Source organism: Elephantulus edwardii, unplaced genomic scaffold, assembly GCF_000299155.1.
Source record: "Elephantulus edwardii isolate Elephantulus edwardi_28Jun2011 unplaced genomic scaffold, EleEdw1.0 scaffold00328, whole genome shotgun sequence".
NCBI lineage: Eukaryota > Metazoa > Chordata > Mammalia > Macroscelidea > Macroscelididae > Elephantulus > Elephantulus edwardii.
The window spans coordinates 602,685-620,401 of record NW_006400078.1 but is presented as its reverse complement, the minus strand read 5'-3'; the positions used below and the strand labels follow the sequence as shown (position 1 = coordinate 620,401).

General features: G+C 46.7%; 1 protein-coding gene and 1 pseudogene across 1 annotated transcript in view; one reads left to right on the top strand and one right to left on the bottom strand.

Moving 5' to 3' along the window:
- Window positions 1-2,417: 2,417 nt before the first annotated feature.
- LOC102876312 (chromosome unknown open reading frame, human C11orf85) overlaps window positions 2,418-17,717 on the bottom strand; it is a 30,931-nt gene continuing 15,631 nt past the window's right edge. The window contains exons 3-9 of the mRNA XM_006901528.1: window positions 13,693-13,768; window positions 13,404-13,545; window positions 12,169-12,294; window positions 8,202-8,265; window positions 3,790-3,865; window positions 3,024-3,144; window positions 2,418-2,469 (exon numbers count right to left, since the gene is read on the bottom strand). Coding sequence (XP_006901590.1) covers window positions 2,418-2,469; window positions 3,024-3,144; window positions 3,790-3,865; window positions 8,202-8,265; window positions 12,169-12,294; window positions 13,404-13,545; window positions 13,693-13,768 — 657 coding nt within the window. The remainder of the gene's footprint in view (window positions 2,470-3,023; window positions 3,145-3,789; window positions 3,866-8,201; window positions 8,266-12,168; window positions 12,295-13,403; window positions 13,546-13,692; window positions 13,769-17,717) is intronic.
- Window positions 16,777-17,084, top strand: LOC102850430 (annotated as a pseudogene).

The window sequence follows — 17,717 nt, the reverse complement described above, 5'->3', positions numbered from 1 at the left end:
AAGGCTCAAGGGGGATCTGCCCGTACCTGGGTGTGGAGGTTGGGGTGTCCTTAGATGGTGCCTGTGCTGGGCCAGCCCTTCCCTGTGGAGGTGTGTCACCCCACAGTGTCACTGCGTGTGGGACACCGTCCTGTACGTGTGTCACCCTCACACACTTATCCTCCCTCTACTCTGCCTTCAAGGCCTGGGGTGCAGCACCTCCCCCTGCCCCCTGTGTGCTCACCACTCCAAGGGGAACTGGGTAGCTGAGAGCCGGGGTGCCTCCTGCTGCTGCCTCCTGCTGGTCTTGAGTCTAGCTCGGCTCCTCCCGGGCTTTTATTTGTGGTGCACTGTTGGGAGCCCCGCCCTCACAGGGCTCAGCTTTCATGCCTGCCTAGATGCTGGGGGCATCCCACCTGGGAAACCAATCTCCAAGGTCAGGGTTAGAGAGGTCAAGCTCCTGGGAGGAGCTGGGGTCACCTGAATTCCCTCCTTTTTGACCTCGGGCAGGATGATTCCTTGCCCACCAGCTACCACCTGAACTTGGCCTTGCAGAGGAAGGGGCTCTGAGAGCGTGACAACAAGGATGCCCCCCCGCAGGGTCTCCAAAGGTGTGTCTGAAGACTGCCCCAGGACTAAAGCTGCTGGTTTCACTTTTATGTTGTCGGCTGGCTAACTCCTTATCTTGTGCTTCAGCTCCAGTGGGCATGACCTGGAGGGACCTGGAATAAGGAAGGGAACCTGCCCAGTGCCAGTGAGTCCAGTCATGCCACCTGGCTCCCTCTCTCTCGTAGGAATGGTATGATGTGGGAAATGAGGACAAGACACGAAGAGCTGAAGTCCAGGGACTGGGAGGCGAGGGGACCTCGGGGAGCCTGCTGTGGTTAGGGCCCTGCCCCAAGCAGCTAGGAGGAGCAGAGCAGGGCTGGGGTCTTCAGTCTGTTCACGTCTGTGTCCTTTGTGTCCTGGATGAGAAAAGAAGAGCCCAGAGGAAAGTTCCGTGCCTAGGTTACTCTGCTAGATGGTGTGGCGTCAGACCCTCTGCCCTACTGGTTCTCGAGGTTTTGTAAAGTGTATGGGACAAAGGGGCAGAGGATGTCAACGCCTTTGAGAGCAGCTAGTACTCCCAGCATCCGTATTACCAGCCCACAGCCTCTCCTCCACACCGAAGGGCAAGACCAGGATCCAGGGCTCCCTCGGCATCCTCATGGCCTGGAGCTCAGGCAGCTTCCCAGGCCAGCCGCTGTTCAGTGGCCCCTTACGTTAAGCGACTGGCCCTCAGAGAAAGGGGTGGGAATCTTCACACAATGCAAGAATGTAATCCCGGTCACTCAGCTGTGCCAAGTGGACACTGCAAGGTTGAAACCGAAGCCACTCCATTTTGCTGACCTTTCTGACTTCACCAGAATACATCTGTATGTTCCAGGAAATGGTAAGTAATGTTAAGGTTTACCTCTAAACAGTTTTATGACCCACCCAGGAAATAAACTGGCAAGTGCTGAAAAAGAGAAATGGCCCCATGCCTTCAAACTGCTGGGCCCACGCCCGACTGGCCCATGTAGAACGGATATTCTTTGTTCCTCTTTGGTGCTGATGCTAACTGAGCCTCAGCCCACTTTCCCCAAAGTGAGCATTTTAAAAAGAGTATATTCACCATACACTCAGCTGGGCTCACTTCTGGACTTCATAGTGAGTTTGGACCTTTCAGAAACTACTGAATTAGTGTATGTTTTACTGTGTATTATAAAAAATTTTTTTTATACTTGGATCCCCTCTATTTCCCTCTTCTTCTGGTCCTCTGCAGCTACAGATGTCTGCTGTCTGTCCCAGGTGGGACCCGGCTAACCCCCTTCCGGGGGATGTGCACCCCTAGTGAGGGAGGGGCTGGAGAGGGCAGGAAACATGTTAAGGCCCCACTGGGGGTCATGCTAGGCAGAGTGGGGAGGAGACCGATTTCTTGAGGGTCAGCAGGGCTCAGGGCACTTCCAAGACCCCTTCAAGGCCTTTCCCTCAGTGGGGCTGCTCCCAGGACAAGGTTGGGTACTGGTCCCACTTACCCAGGCAAACCTAGGGGCTTCAAGAAATCCCTGTATCCTGAGGGGTGAGGCTGGCCTCTCTTAATTTCTCTACATCACTAAATTCAATCAATAATAACTCTTCATCAATAATTTATTGTCATTAGGATCCTAAGTGCTGAAACAGACAACCTAGATTGGCCCTCAGGGTAGTAAAATTCTAAGCTGGGAACATTTTTCAAAATTCCATTCTCTTTTCCTTGTGATAAATGGGGACAAACACTTGATAGTAAGGGACAAGAAACAGGCTAAGGCCACAGGAGCACTCAGTTCTGAAGGCTTCCTCCTCTGGTTGCCTTGAGGTGCAGCTGGAAGGGTCTGGCTGGAGAGCTCTGGCTGGAGAGGGGCCTCTAGCTTGAAGGATCACCTGCGGTTCTGGTTCTTTCGGAAGAGATAGCGGAACGGGAACAGGGAACTGCAGGGCGACACTGGAGTGAGGGAGTGAGCGGAGACTGCAGACTGTGAGCCTCCTTCCTTCCCCAATCCCATTAGTGGCACATTGGCAGGGGCTCTTGGGCTCCCAGGGACCCACAGAATGGAAACTCCAGTTTGGAGTCACATTTGAAAAGGTACCCAAATTAGATTAAACTAATGAGGGGGAGGTAAACAAAGAGCATGTTCTAGACACACAGACGTTTGCTAACTGCTCCCTGCAGAGGATTCAACCTAGGGAGGGAAGGATGGAGGCATTTCCCCAACCAGATCCATGAAGGCCCACGTGCCCTAAGGGCTCTGTCCACAGCAGCACCTGGGGAGCCACATGTTCTAGGCCCCGTGCTGGGCACGAGGGTGGAGGGAGCTCGGTGAAAAGTCTCGGGATGCCTCATCCACTGACGTCACTGCTGGGCCCCTGCTGCTGGCCTCCTTTCCGCTGCCTTCTCCTGGACAATAAGGCTAATTCCCTTATCCTGGGCTGAGTTTCAGCAGTGGACCCGGCCACCTTTGATGCAGGAGACAAGTCTGTCCTACCTTAGGAACCCAAAGAAGCCCATCGTGGTCCCCAGCTCCACAGGCTCCTGAGGTGCAGCTGGAGTGCTCTGTGGCCGTGATGACGCCATCTGCCCGCCCAAGCTGTCCTCCAACTTAGAACCTGCAAAGGAAGACATGCAGGCAGAGACAAGCTCTTCCTCCGCAGGCTGCATGGACCTGCTGGAGGCCAGGTGACTGTTGTGATCTTCTGGGATCAGGAAGCTGCTCTTCAGACCCTGAGAACTGCCTAAGGCGGGCCCTGTAAGAGGTGCTCAGTTCACTCCCATCACGGCCTGTCTGTCTGCACACGGAGGACAAGCTGCCAAAGGACCCGTCGCTGATATGCCAGCTCAGGGAGTCCTTGCCGTCCGTACTGACCCTCAGGCCCATGGAGGAGAGCAAGGTGGAAGGGGACACCTCACTGTGCAGTCCCAACCCTTGTAGATGGTCTGTTTGCACCTTCAATGATCACTGTGCCTGAGGACTTCCAAGAAATGCTTCTTCAACAAGACTGAGGGCAGTCCCATCCCGCCCAGCCCTGTTACCTCCCAGCTGACTGTGATGCACAAGCAGCAGCCTCACCATCCAGAGCAGAGGTGACCACACATGCCACCACTCACCCTCTGGGGCTTCCATGACTCCAGGGCAGTGTCCCACCTGACCCGGAGCATGCCCAGACTCAGAGCTGAGCAGCTCAGCTTACTCTAGACCAAAGGGGACATGGTTGGCTGTCGACCGCAAATGGGTCTGAACGTGCTGAACCTACCCGGGTCCTGCTCTTGGACATCAGGGATGGCGAATGCTGGGGCCTCCTGCCACTCCTGCTGAGTTCTTCTTTCCCTCTTGTGATAAGGAGAAGAGAAGAAATCTGAGACTTTACCCTGAGTTGGCTTGGTGGTCCGAGTGCTCCAAGCTAGCGAGCTGACTTCACACCAGTGTTGGGACCTGGCTTTGGAGACCCCGGGCAGGGCCTCTGCATCCTTCCACAGCCTGTTTCCTTCCAACTCTCCTCCTTCTCCCTTTCCACTTCCTGCCCACCAACCCTCCCAAACCACAAAATCTAAGAGCTGAGAACAAGCAGAGTTGGATTCAGATTACCAGACTATGTAACTGAGTGCCTACTGTTACCAGGGACAGAACACTGCGGTTTCAGCAATCAGGAGATAAAGGAAAAATATGCCGGTCTTAGAGGCACGTATGCTGCCTGGGTACACATGACACATACACAAACGATTCCAACACATTGTGGTAAGGCTACAACCTGGGGCTACAAAGTGCTGTGGGCACCTGGGCAATAGACCAGGTGTGGTTAGTGAAGGCAGCTATGCAGGGACGTGAGGCTTGATTGGGGCCTTTGTGGACAACTGGGGTGCTACTGTAATGGGGTGAGGAGTGGGTGATGGGTCATGCTAGACAGGGGCACGATACACAAAGCACAATGCCAAGAAAATGTAAATTCAGAGATGTGACAGCCAGAGTGTAGGGCAACCACCACATGACGAGTGCCAAGCAGCCGCACATCTAATGCTGGTCTTTGTTTTTTCCCCTTGTTGTGTAACATTGAATCAGATCCGAACGGCACAGGCGGAGACTGCCCCTCTTTCTCCAGCAGAGCATCTGGTAGATTCAAACAATGCACCTTTGGGATTTCAGCACAGCTTCTTGCCACAAGGCTACCAGAGCTCCCTCACGTATACCTAATGTGATCTTCCTTTTGCCACCACCATGGAACTCCCTTTGCACTGAGAAGGGGGCATCCTACAAGCTGGTTCTGAGCCCAGAACATTCTCCCGGAAACACCTGATAGAAATACAGTTCATGGATTTTCTTTGAGAATCTCTGCCAACTGGCAGTCTCCGCTCACAGCCAGACCTGAGCACTCAACGACCCAACAGCCCGCAGGAGTTTCTGGAAATGTTTGGCTGGTGAGGAATTTCTACAGATGGGATTCAGACTGCAAGGGTGAGGTGGCGGCTGGACTAGGAGAGCAGCCCCATCCAGGCCAGAGGGGCAGGTGGTTCTAAGAGGGGCTTCTCCACAAGCCCTCAAATTGGAATGGACAGGCAGCCACCTGGGTCATGGCCCTGCAACGGTGAAAGGAGCCGCTGAGGAGAGAGATGTCTCCGACTTCCCTAGTCAGAGCAGAGATGGGATTTAGAGGGGCCTGGTCTAGCTATGGTTTCTAGCTTGGGTAGATAACAAGACTCTGGTTTGGGACTTAAACCCTGCTGTAAGGAGGGGCACTAAGCAAAGCCATCTGCAGTGGCTGGCGGCGGGAACCCAGAAGGCCCAAGCCCCTGGACAGGACTGAAGCTGCCTCTCAGCAGGGAGAGCAGTTTCACAAGATCTCTGAGTGCTGACGCTTCCCTGAAACTGTAAGAGAACTTCTCAGGCTAAAGGGGGGAAGCCATCGTGGGCTCTGCAGACAGACTGCGGGGACCATGCGGAAAAGCTGGCACAGGTTGTCCTCGGGAGGTTCAGAGTGGCATGCCAGTCTATTCTGCTCTGGGCCGTGCATTTGCTCAGCCTTACTCTTCAACCTCCTGAATGCTGGATCACTAAATCTGGGGCCCCACATACCAGTGGGCAAGGCTCTGCCCATCCTCCCCGTTCACCCCTCAATCCCTCTTATGAAAGAGACCTTAACAGGCATATGTCGTCTTCTTCTAAGTCTTCCCTGCACAAGCTCCTAATGTGTTCAGACGTGCATGATCCATGCCGACTGTGATCCTACACCCAAACTTCCCCCAAAAGACAGAGAAAATATTAAGCAATGGACCATAGGAGCAAATTCAATTTTTCCAGCTCAAGTGACTTGCACTGAGAGCCACTGTGCTCACGTTAACTTGGGAGGAACAGGCTCTCTGGGAACCAGGTCTACAGTGAGACCCTCTTCGGGCTTTGGGTCAAAATCAATAAGCAGGTTCCTTTTGGTTGGGCTGCAGTTCAGAGTTTTGGGGTTTGGTTTTTTCCTTTTTTTTTTAACTTAAACCCAGTATCAGGTTGATAAGGTAATTATGTTGCGTAAGAAGCTGTGGGCCCTGTTCTTGAAGGAGATGATGTGTCAAACTAAGAATAGGAAGGCACAAAGGATAGAGAGTGAGGAAAATGTTCCTTTAATAGTAATTATCTCGGTTGTCTAAAGTGCCTTTGTTCTCTGGAGCCTCATGCACCCCTCCAGTCCTTTCTCATCTTGTCTTTTTACCTCTCTAAAGGGGAATGAATCGGACAGGGGAAGTCAGCTTCCTAAAACTCAAGTCGGTGAGTCAGCTGGCCAAGGCATGGCTGGGGCCCAGGCCTCTGACCCTGTCCACACAGGCAGTGCTCTGAGTCCCTCGGGGTACACTCCTCCCTCAACTAAGCAGCCAGCCCCAAGACAGACGACACCTGGGCCAGCACAGGGTGAGGGTGCCCCCGCGCCCAGCCACAAGCCCCTGCCACTGAGGCAATTTTGCGTCCTCGTGACCCTGCAGAACAGCGTAGATTTGCCCCGTAGGGTTTCGGAGGCTGTGGATCTTGACTGAACAGATGGCCTCACCTTTCTCCTGAATAGCGGCTACTAGGTTCAAACTGCTAACCTTTGAGTTAACATCCCAATTCTTTAAGTACTGCACTACCAGGGCTCCTTGACCACAACACAGTTGCCTCATAAAGAGACAGCGTAAGTTTTGGAAAACGGCAGTTACTTGATGGAGGAAGAATGTTGCAGGTGCCCCCAGGCTTGATCACTCCCTGAAGAAACCTGATGTCCAATGCAACCAGACCAGACACTGGAGCCTAATCACAAAAGCCCACACCCAAGTCAATGAACAGGATCCTCACCCCAAATTCCCAGCAAAATACCATCTTCCCTAGTCCTCCCTAAAAATCCTTATAAAAAGGAACTGTCCTTGACTGCCCGCACACCATTTTGACCTTCTCCGAGTGCAGTCACTTGGCGTCCCTTTCAGACCACGCAGTAAAGGCCCGTTCCTTTCTTGGGACCAGTTTTTTCCTTTCTCTCTCTTTCTCCTATGACCCCTCTATTGAAAATATTCCCATCAGTCCCCATGGAGCTCAAGGTCCCATTGAGTCCCTCAGCTGGCATGCTGACTTCTGTAGGAGCATCTCTCACACTGCACGCTGAGCACTGGGGACACTGGCCTTTCGTGCCCCGTGGCCTGGCTTTTGGAGCCACCAGGAGCTATCCTGGGAACGTTCCCTCCCTCTTGTTCTGGGTCAAGTTCTCCTGGCCACCTCTGTTCCCTTTGTGCTTCCTCCACCCCTGCACATGCCACATCTGCCTGTGAGTGTCTACCCAGCCTTGTGCTGCTGGAGTCTCTAGGGCACAGCATGATACCCCTAGTGTTTGGTACAGAGTAGACACTAACGGAAATCTGCTGAATAAATGCACAAGTAAATGTTTTTTCCCTAATCTATCATTCAATGGTACTGCAGAAATTAAGGCAGTTAAGCTGTTAGAACTGGGGTACTGGGATCAGAATATCCTTGGAGAGATCAGAGAAAAGGAAGACAAAAGGAAGATTTACAGAAGGCATGAACAACAGCTAAGAGCTATTTAGAGAGGAGAGGAGAGGAAAGGAAAGAGAGTACTATTTTAGGGGCCATTATGAAAAAGCAGTTCTTAAATGGAGGAACAGCAGACCCATAAATATCTAAGTGGGGAAGGGACCCCCTAACTTACACTGAATGCTATTGTGAGGTAGTTGGCTGCTGCGATGGGGCTGTGAGCTTTCGTTCTGACCTGTCTCCTGCAGGTGTACGTCCCTATTTCATCTGTAAAAAATAGACTTTCCTAGATTCAAACCTCTCTCGGTGTAGATGAAAACAAAAAGGATTCCAGAGAGAAAATTCTATACAGGATCCCACCTCAATTCAATACAGACTGTTTTCTTATGTGAACTGTAGAGTACAGCAACAGCTTTTTGAGCTAAGCGGACCTTTCAACAAAAGAATGCATTGATGTGCACGTTACACAGTGACTTTGGGGATGGGCTATGGCAAGGGCCGAGGAGAGGAATGTTGTGCAGACAGGTCTGCAGACAGTGAAACCAGAGACCGAGTCCAGTCCACTCCATCTGCACTCAGGACTAAGAAGTGCTGGTAACAGGAACCCCGACCTGTAACACAGTAGTGATGGCCAAGTAACTAGAAGCTTCCATTTTGGTGCTTACTTACCTTCTTGGCTTTTACAGGGGGCTGCTTTTCAGTAGGGTCTTGGCTGAATGTTCCCACATTGTCCCTGAGATAGAAGGGAAGGGGGGAAGCCCAGGAAATGTTACTAGCAGTGACATCACCACCCCACTTTCATGCAAATGGAGCCCAAATGAATATTTCAGCAGGTTGGCTATTTTTAATACCATTCCTGGCCTGCAGAGTACATTGTGCAGCCAAATTCTCTTTGGGTGCTGCTTGAATTCACAGTAAACCCCAATTTGGGGCATTTGGGGATCCGAGGCTGACGAAGAGGAAATGTTAATGAGAGCAACTATGAAGCTTTTTAATTTGAAATACTTGATAGTACATCAAAGCCAAGAGAAAGGGAAGATCTGAGGTCTTGTCTCTATGGAAAATTAAGTCAAACAACAGGGCCAAGCCTCTCTCCATACCGCAGTCCACTTGGCTCCCACGGTCAGTCTTCAGTGACATGTACATCTGGGGGCACAGGCCTCAGATCTCTCTTGGTCTTCCCTCCACTCCTATGTACACAGTTCCGGGAAAAGAGTCACTGTTTTACAAGCCCAGGGTGAACACACTTTGGTCCTGGGAGCAAACCACACCTTGGATCACACCAGTAGCTCTTGCTGGGATGCTACTGGAACAAATGAACTCTCCTAGTTACTTACTCTTTTCCCAAGAGTATAAGCAGCTTCTATCACAGCAGCCTCAACATGTTAGGGATGTGCCCCACATTCCTCCAACAGAAGGTCACCCTCCTCACTAATGGATATACCCCCTTATTTAAAGTAGTACTGGTGCAACCACTGTGGAAGGCGGTATGGCGCTTTCTCACAAAGTTGCAAATAGAAATACCATTTGACCCAGCAATTCCACTACTGGGAATATACCCCAAAGAGACCATAACTGCCACCCAAGCAGATATATGCACACCATGTTTATCATGGCTTTGTTCACAATAGCAAGGAGTTGGAAACAACCTTAGTGTCCATCAACAAACGAATGGATAGAGAAGCTGTGATATATTCACACAATGGAATACTATGCTGCATTGAAAAACAAGGAACTCATGCAATATTATTCAAAATGGGTGACCCTGGAGGACATTATGCTGAGTGAAGTATCTCAGTCACAAAAGGACAAATACTGCATAGTGCCACTGTTGTAAAACAGGAGTGACATCGGGTTGGGGAAGAGACTGAGAAAGATGGGATAAATAATGTATATTGAATTGAAACAAATGAGGGAGAAAACTGCTTAAAAGGGATATGTGATTAGGTATTATTGTCATGACAGGAGTCCAAAGTGAAGGCTACATAGTGGAATGGACTTGGGGGGAGGGATTGTAAAACAATGAAAGATTTTTTCTTTTACTTTTCAAAGAGAAGAGTGAATTGGGTGGGGAGGGGCAGGCAGGAAGAAAAGTACAACAATGAATGAATGGAAATCCAAAGTCTCTGCATATTTTCATTAAAATTAATAATAATTAAAAAATTAAAGTAGTACCTGCACTACTTCTTAAGGCATTCCTCAAGTTGAAAGAACTGAAAACCAAATTCAAGCTTGGAGTTGCAATACTGACAAATACTATAGGAAAAATCTTGAATGATTTATGAAGCATAAAAGAAGATGGAAAGGGGGGAAAGAAGATGAAAGGAATGCACAGGGTCATTGCATGAAAAAAAAATTGTCAAAAATAAGGGAAAAAAAGGAATTGGTTGAAATGGGAAAATTTCACAAAGTACCATATGAACAAGAGCCAATGGTAACAAAGGAAGAAGTTCAAGCTGCATTGAAGGCATTGGCAAAAAAATAGAGCCCCAGGAATCAACGCAATACCAACTGACATGTTTCAACTAACATGCAACCCTGAATGTGCTCATCACTCTATGCCAGGGACTTTGGAGGACAGCTAATTGGCTGGCTGACTGGAAGAGATCCATATTTGTTCACATTCCCAAGAAAGGTGATCCAACAGAACGAGAAATTAACTGAACAATTTCATTAGTATCACAAGCAAGCAAAATACTTCTGAAGATCATCCCAAAATAGCAACAGCAGTACATTGACAGGGAATTTCCAGAAGTTGAAGCTGGGTTTAGAACAGGTTGAGGCACCAGAGATAGCATTACTGATGTCAGATGGATCCTGGCTAAAAGCAAAGAATACCAGAAGAATGTCTATTTGTGTTTCATTGACTACGCAAAGGCAATTGACTGTGTGGATTATAACAAATTATGGCTAACAAGGGCAAGAATGGGAATTCCAGAACACTTCATTATGCTCATATGAAACCTGTACCTCAACCAAGAAGCTACTGTCCGAACAGAGCAAGGGAACACACGACGGTTTAAAATCAGGAAAGGAGTATGTCAGGGAAGTATGTATCCTTTCTCTCTATTCGCTCTACAAGCTGAGCAAAATGATCTGAGAAGCTGGACTCTATGAAGAAGGAGGAATCAGGATAAGACGACTCATCAACAGTCCGTGTGATTGCAGATGACACAACTTTGCTTGCCGAGACTGAGGACTTAAAACGCTTGCTGTAGAAGATCAATACTACAGCCTTTAAAATAAAACAAAAAAGAAAAGACTACAGCCTTTAATATGGACTGCACCTCGAAATTAAGAAAACTATACTCCTCAGTGCAGGACTGATAAGCAACATCATGATAGATGGAGAAAAAATTAAAACTGTCTATAATTTCATCTCACTTGGGTCCACAAGCAACACCCTTGGTACCACAGGGTCAGGAGACATATTGCATTAGGCAAGACTGCTGTTAGGGACTTCTCCAAATTGCTGAAGAGCAATGATGTCAGTTTGAAGATTTTTTTTTAAATTTTTTTGTTTATTTTTTATTGTATTATTTTTATGTGTACCGTCAAATCAGATCTGACTGGTACGGGAGGAGACTGCCCCCTCCTTCTCCAGCAGAGCATCTGGTGGATTTGAACTGCATACCTCTGGGATTGCAGAGCAGCGTCTTGCCACTTAGGCCACTAGAGCTCCCTTCAGTTTGAAGATTAAGGTGCACCTGATTAGGTGATGGGCTTTCAATCACTTTCTATGCATCTGAGAACTACACAATGAATAAGGATGACAGAGTAAGAATGGATGTCTTTGCGTTGTGGTGTTAGAGAAGAATACTGAATACTCTGGACTGTCAAAAACAAACAGAAACATCTTGAAGAAGGTGCAGCCTGTGTGATCCTTGGAAGCAAGGGTGATGAAGCTTCTTCTCACATACTTTGGGAATGTTGCTACAAGAGGCTATTCCTTGGAGACGGGCATCATGCTTGGAAAGGTGGAGGCTCAGCAAAAGAAAGACTCAACAAGGTGGCCTCTCATAGAGACTGCATCAATGGGCTCACGTGTGTCAGAGATTGTGAGGGTGGCTAAGACAGGTTCAGATCTGCTGTTCAGGAGGTCACTGTGAGTTGTGACAGCACCTAACAATAACCACCATCATCACCACTTTCTTAAGGTAGAATTCCAAAAGCTTCCTTCTTACTGTGTAAAACAATTATATTGTATTCATTCTCACTCTTTAGATTTCCCTATGGTTTTTTTTTTCTCATATTAACACTGAATTTATATACATAGTTGACATGTTTTTGTAGGTTTCCCTGTGTTTTATAGAATATTCTGGGCCTTGATAAATTCCTGCCTTCTGACTGTATTATCAAAGCAGACACCATAGTGGAATTCATCTGTACACATCTGATTGTACTTCTGCTCAGCCTGTGCCCTGAGGAATCCTGCTTTGTCAAGGAGGGGCTCTGCTGGATTAATATTGCAAATATTAACTTCCCTACCTTCCTTAGCCCACCCACTGGAACAGGCAGGTGCCAATGATGCCCTGAGAGACCAAACAACTCATTCAAAGGGCAGCTCCACCAGCAGCAGCAGCTGACAAGACCAAGCCACGATGCAGTCTTTAGCTGTTCTCCCAGCACCACTGACCTGTCCAGCTCTGACTTCCTGGGGGTGCTGGGCATGTCTGTGAATCTTCGTTTCCTCTTCATGGCTCCTGCAGTTTTCTTCTCATCTGGTACCTTCAGAGAGAAACCAGATTCCTCTGCCTCCTCTCTTTTCAGAGTTGCTCACAGCTCATGAGGGCAAAGTGAAGAGAACTGCCTATCTTGAAGATGCCAAGGCAACTATTAACATCTGCTTCAGGAATAAGGGCCATGATTCTGCTAGAGACATAGTCTGAGAAGTCTAGTCAAGGGGACAAAAGGTGACATACCTACAATTCAGACTGGATATGGGAGGCAATCAAGGGTACAAAGTAAGAGTAAGAGATGAGAACAAGACTTTCTGTACAACAGGGGTTGATGGAGGCAGTTTTCATCTTGCACAGAAAAGGCAAACTTACCAATTCAAGAGGATGATAGCTTACTGGTTTATCTGCAATAGGAAATATAAACATCTTAATGGATCAAGATCTGGCTTCACCTCAACCTCTGTCCACTTTTTATTCTCTGAACTGGCTCGGGACAAACTACCCTGTGTGGCTTTCTCCCTTCTGCTTGACATTTTATCTCCTAGAAAAAGTGTGTCTTCAAACTCTCCTCTCTGTTTCCCAACCATTGTCACGTATGAGTTCAAAAGGGTCTGACTCACCCTGAGCTCTGTGTAACAACATGCCACTTAAAAGGGAGATGATCCTCACTTGCAAAGATATAAAGGACAGCTCAGGCATCCGTGGCAAATGCATTGAGACATTTTAAAGCAAAGCCTTTTCAAATCAAACTAGTAGGCGCCCACTTGTTCCTCTGTGAGTAAAAATAACCTTGGTCTTCAGAGATTAAAAATCAGGAGAGACTTTTAAGAGGCCACTAAAGTGAAGGTCACTGAGCACTCGGAAAGGAGGAGTGTTCTCGTAGTAGGCATTTCTCACTGGGAAATTACTCTACGTCAGACTCTGTGTTTCCTTTCTGCCAATAGTTATCTATTTAATCCTTTCAACAATTCAGAGTCAGACACCATTATTCTTGATAAGGATTAAGTAATTTCTTTAAAGTCATACAGGTATTAAGGGGCAATGGCATCAGGATTTGCATGAGACAGTCCAGCTGAGGGTCTATGACCATCTGACGCTGAGGTCCAGTCAGGCTGAACATTTTTTGGATCTCAGATGGCTCTGCTGCTCCATAGACAGTCAACTGTCCTCCTTTTTCTTCTCTACCACCCACCCTTCTGTCTGCTTACCAGATGACAGGTGTTCATGAAAGCATTTCATCTCCACGTACAGAGTGAAAACAAAAGGGTAGGGGACCAAAGGGATGTTCCCATGCTTGAACTTCAGGTGGGAGACTCTCTCCCATTTGCTTTTATCTGGAGAGTGGTGTTAAGGAACGAGAGAAGCAACGAGTGCCTGTCTGTGGTCTTGTCCCTAACTAATCCCCTCAACTGCCCATCACTTTGCTGATTCTGTTTGAAAGTACAATGTGAGCTCACTTCCAGCCAGGAAAAAAAGGATACATGGAAATATAATGAAATGTTCTGTGGCAAATGGCTGCAGATTGTCCAAGTTCCCCAAGACTACACGAACAGAATCCTAAAATAAAACAAACATTGAAATAACGAATAGTACCTTTTCTGCTGACCCTCTATCTTTAACCAAGCGTGACATCTTTCTCAAAGGACTGGCCCCTGCTGAGAATATGCCCAAAGTGCCCTCCTCATTTCTAAGCAGCATTCTGGTGGATCAGTGACTAAGAGGAAGATTCTAGGCCAGATGGATTGACAGCGCTGTGGCTGGAGCAAGGGCCGCACACACACCGACTGTGAGGACGGCACAGGACCAGGCAGTGTTTTGAGCGGTGTCCCAGACTGCTGCTCTGAGTTGCCACTGACTCAAGGGAACCTGTTGCTGTTAGGTGCTGTCAAGTACGACTCATTGTGACCTTATGAACAACAGATCTGAACCCTGTCCTACCTGTGGCATCCTTCTCATCTCTGATACACTAGAGTCCCTTGCAGCAGTCACTGTTGTCAATCCGTCCGGTTGAGGGTCTTCCTTGTTTTCGCTGACCATCCACCTTTCCAAGCATGATGGCCCTCTCCAAGGAATATCCTCTCCTAGCAACATGGCCAAAGTATGTGGGATGATGTTTCGTCATCTTTACCTCCAACGAGCACCCTGGCTTCACCTTCTCCAAAACTTTGCTGTTCTTTTGACAGTTCATGGGATATTTCGTATTCTCCATGTCAGAGGCAACAAATCTTCTGTCATCCTTAGTCATTCTCTAGCTCTCATATGCATAGCAAATGAAAACACCATGGCCTGAATCAGGCACATCTTAGTCTTCAGTAATTTAGTGAGGTCTCTGGCAGCAGACTTTCCCAATAAATTATGTCTCCTGATCTTCTGACTGCTGGTACAAAGATGCTGATTGTAGATCCAAATAACATAAATTCCTTGACAATATGAGCAATGGGACCTAATGACAATAATTTAATAGTAACTAGTCTCAATCTCCACCACTCCTCTGACAGTTTGTTGTACTATGGTGGCTTACATGTTGCTGCGATGCTGGAAGCAGCAATGACAATGGTATTTCAAATACCAGGTTACCTATGATGGACAGGTTTCAGGAAGCTTCCAGATTAAGAGAAAGAAACAGGTCTGACTACACATTTCTGAAAGAAAAGCGTTGGAAAACCCTATGAATAACAGAAGAACATTTTGAGGTATATTTTTTGGAAGATGAGACCCCCCCAGGCTTAAGGGCACATCTCTGAAAGACACCCAAAATGTGACTGGGGAAGAGCTATCTCTTCAAAGAAGAGTCTAACTTAACAACTCGGAGCAAAAATTGGGTTCTTTCACCCAAAGAAGGACCTTCATCTGCTGACACGACAAAACTCAAAATGAGAATAACTGCAAACATGCATTAGTAACTGTAACATGGAATGTACAAAGTATTGAATATTGGAAAATTAAAACTTGGAAAAAACGAAATTGAATGCATAAAGATGAGCAGCCTCCGGATTTGTAAGTTCAGATGGACAGGTACTGGCCATTCCGAGTCAGACCTTCAGATGATCGACTCTGCCAGGAACGAAAAATTAAAGAGGAATGGTATCACACTCATCGTCAAAAAAAGCATTTCAAGTTCTAACCTAAAGCACAATACTGTGAGGGTCAGAATACTATACACATGCATTTAAGAATGTTAATACAACTACTACTCACTAACAACTAAAGCCAAAGATGAAGAAATTAAGGACTTCTACCAATCTTGCAGTGTGAAAGTATCAGAACAAGCAATCAAGATGCATTAATAATAAGCAAACAACCAACGTGTCTACCTATAATAGAACGGGTTGAGAAATTGTGTTAAGTTCACATGATGGAATATTATGCAGCACTCAGTAGCAACAATTTAAAAAATTACTACATAACTTGGGTAAGACTTAAGTACATTATGCTTAGTAGACTAACTCACTCTCATAAAGATAAATACTGCTTATGGCCACTATAAAAAAATGGAAGGATAACTAGTAATATGCACAAGGGGAAAGGGGTGGGGGCAGAAGGGTGAAGATAGGCAGGGGGAAATCATAGGGTTGCACAATTTGGTGTGTGGAGGAGGTGCATGAAGGAAATGGGAAGGATCCAGTGGGGATCAAGAAGCTTGGGGTAACGGTGGGCATAGTTCAAGATTAATTTTATAAAACATAGTAAATAGGAATGACAGTATGAAACACAATGTGAATAACGGATATTGTGAAAAGCAATGTATACAAACTTTGTATGCAAACCAACATAAAATAAAAAATTTTTGAAAAAGAAAAAAAAAAGATGCATTAATAATAACTGGTGACTGTTATGCAAAAGTTGGAGAAAAAGAAGGAATGGTAACTGGAAAATATGGCCTTGGTGGCAGAAATGAGGCTGGAGATGGCAAAGAATTTATTAATTACAATTATGTTGGGGGGAAACTGAAAAAGATGGGATAAATTATGTATACTGCATTGAAACAGATAAGAGAGAGAACTGTTTACAAGGGATATATGATTAGGTATTATTGTCATGACAGGAGTCCAGAATGAAGGCTACATAGTGGAGTAGACTTGTATAACAATAAAATACTTTTTCTTTTCTTTTTCAAAGAGAAGAGCAAACTAGGTGTGGGAGGTTGGGCAGGGAGAAAAGTGCAACAATGAATGAATGGAAATCCGAAGTCTCTGTAAACTTTCATTAATATTAATAAAAGCAAGCAAACAAAAAAAACCCCATAATCAGCAACTAAACACTTAAGAGGTTACCTGATAAATTACACAGGAATAGTATTTATCCCATCAGAAGAAAAAGTGAATGGAGAAGTTCAGTATAAGCCGTCGAAACAAGGCCAAGGACCTTAGAACAGACTATCAACTACTTAACTGTGGAGCAGACCATCAACTCCTCAAATGCAAGTTCAAACTGAAGCTGAAGAAAATTAAACAATGTCACAAACCCCAAAATACTACCTTCAGTTTCTCTCAGTTAAATTTTAAAAACTATCTCAAGAAGAGATTTGAGGTGGAAGCTAGCTGGCTGTGGAGCGAGCTGGCACCATGTTCCTGACCTCCTTCCTGGGCCGCAATTGCATTCCTGGAAGACAGTGGATCAGGAAGCACTGGAGGCCTTGTGTCTTTACTTTCTAAACAGAACATGATCCACCGCCTGGAAATTGAGGCAGGGAACCTTTACGGGCTGAGCACACCCTACCTCACCGCAGAGCAGGAGTATGGGCACCCTGCAGCCCACAAGGCTTTCAGGTCATCAAGGCGACCAGCACTTCCAAGTTTCTCCCCCCACCCCTGCCCACAAATTTGTTGCAGACTAGCTCCAGCATCTCAGTGTCACCAAGAAATGGTCCTAACTCTGTGTCTGCGCCCTTTGGTGTTATAGATTACAGGGCTGTTTTCATCACTTGATTGCAGAAACAAAAACATACTAGAAAGGAACTTGAGATGTTTTTTTAGAAACATGAACAGAATAGTTCCCTACGGAAGACTGGCGCGCTCAGCCCGCAACTGAAGACTGGTCTGCAGCCCCCACCGCTCAGGCCACTGAGTGGGTCGGCACAACCACGGAATGGTCTTAAACTGTCTTTTAAAAAGTGGAAATAAGGTTGGCGGAAAATAAACAATACGTTTCATGAGAGAAAAAAAAGGGTGATCCTACAGAGTATAGAAATATCAAATACTATCATTAATTTCACATGCAAGTAAATCTTGCCAAATATTATTCAAAAGTGACCAAACAGTATATTGCTAGAGAACTGACAGAAATTCAAGTTGGATTCAAAAGAGGCTGTAGCACTACTGGATGTCACTGTTGATGTCAGATGCATATTGGATGAAAGCAGAGAATACCAGAAGAATGTGTACTTGTGTTTTCTATGAAAAGGCATTTGAACATGTGGGTCATAACAAATTGTGGCTAACAATCAGAAGAATGGAAATCCCAGAAGAGTTAATTGTGTTCATGCAAAACTTATCCGTAGACAAAA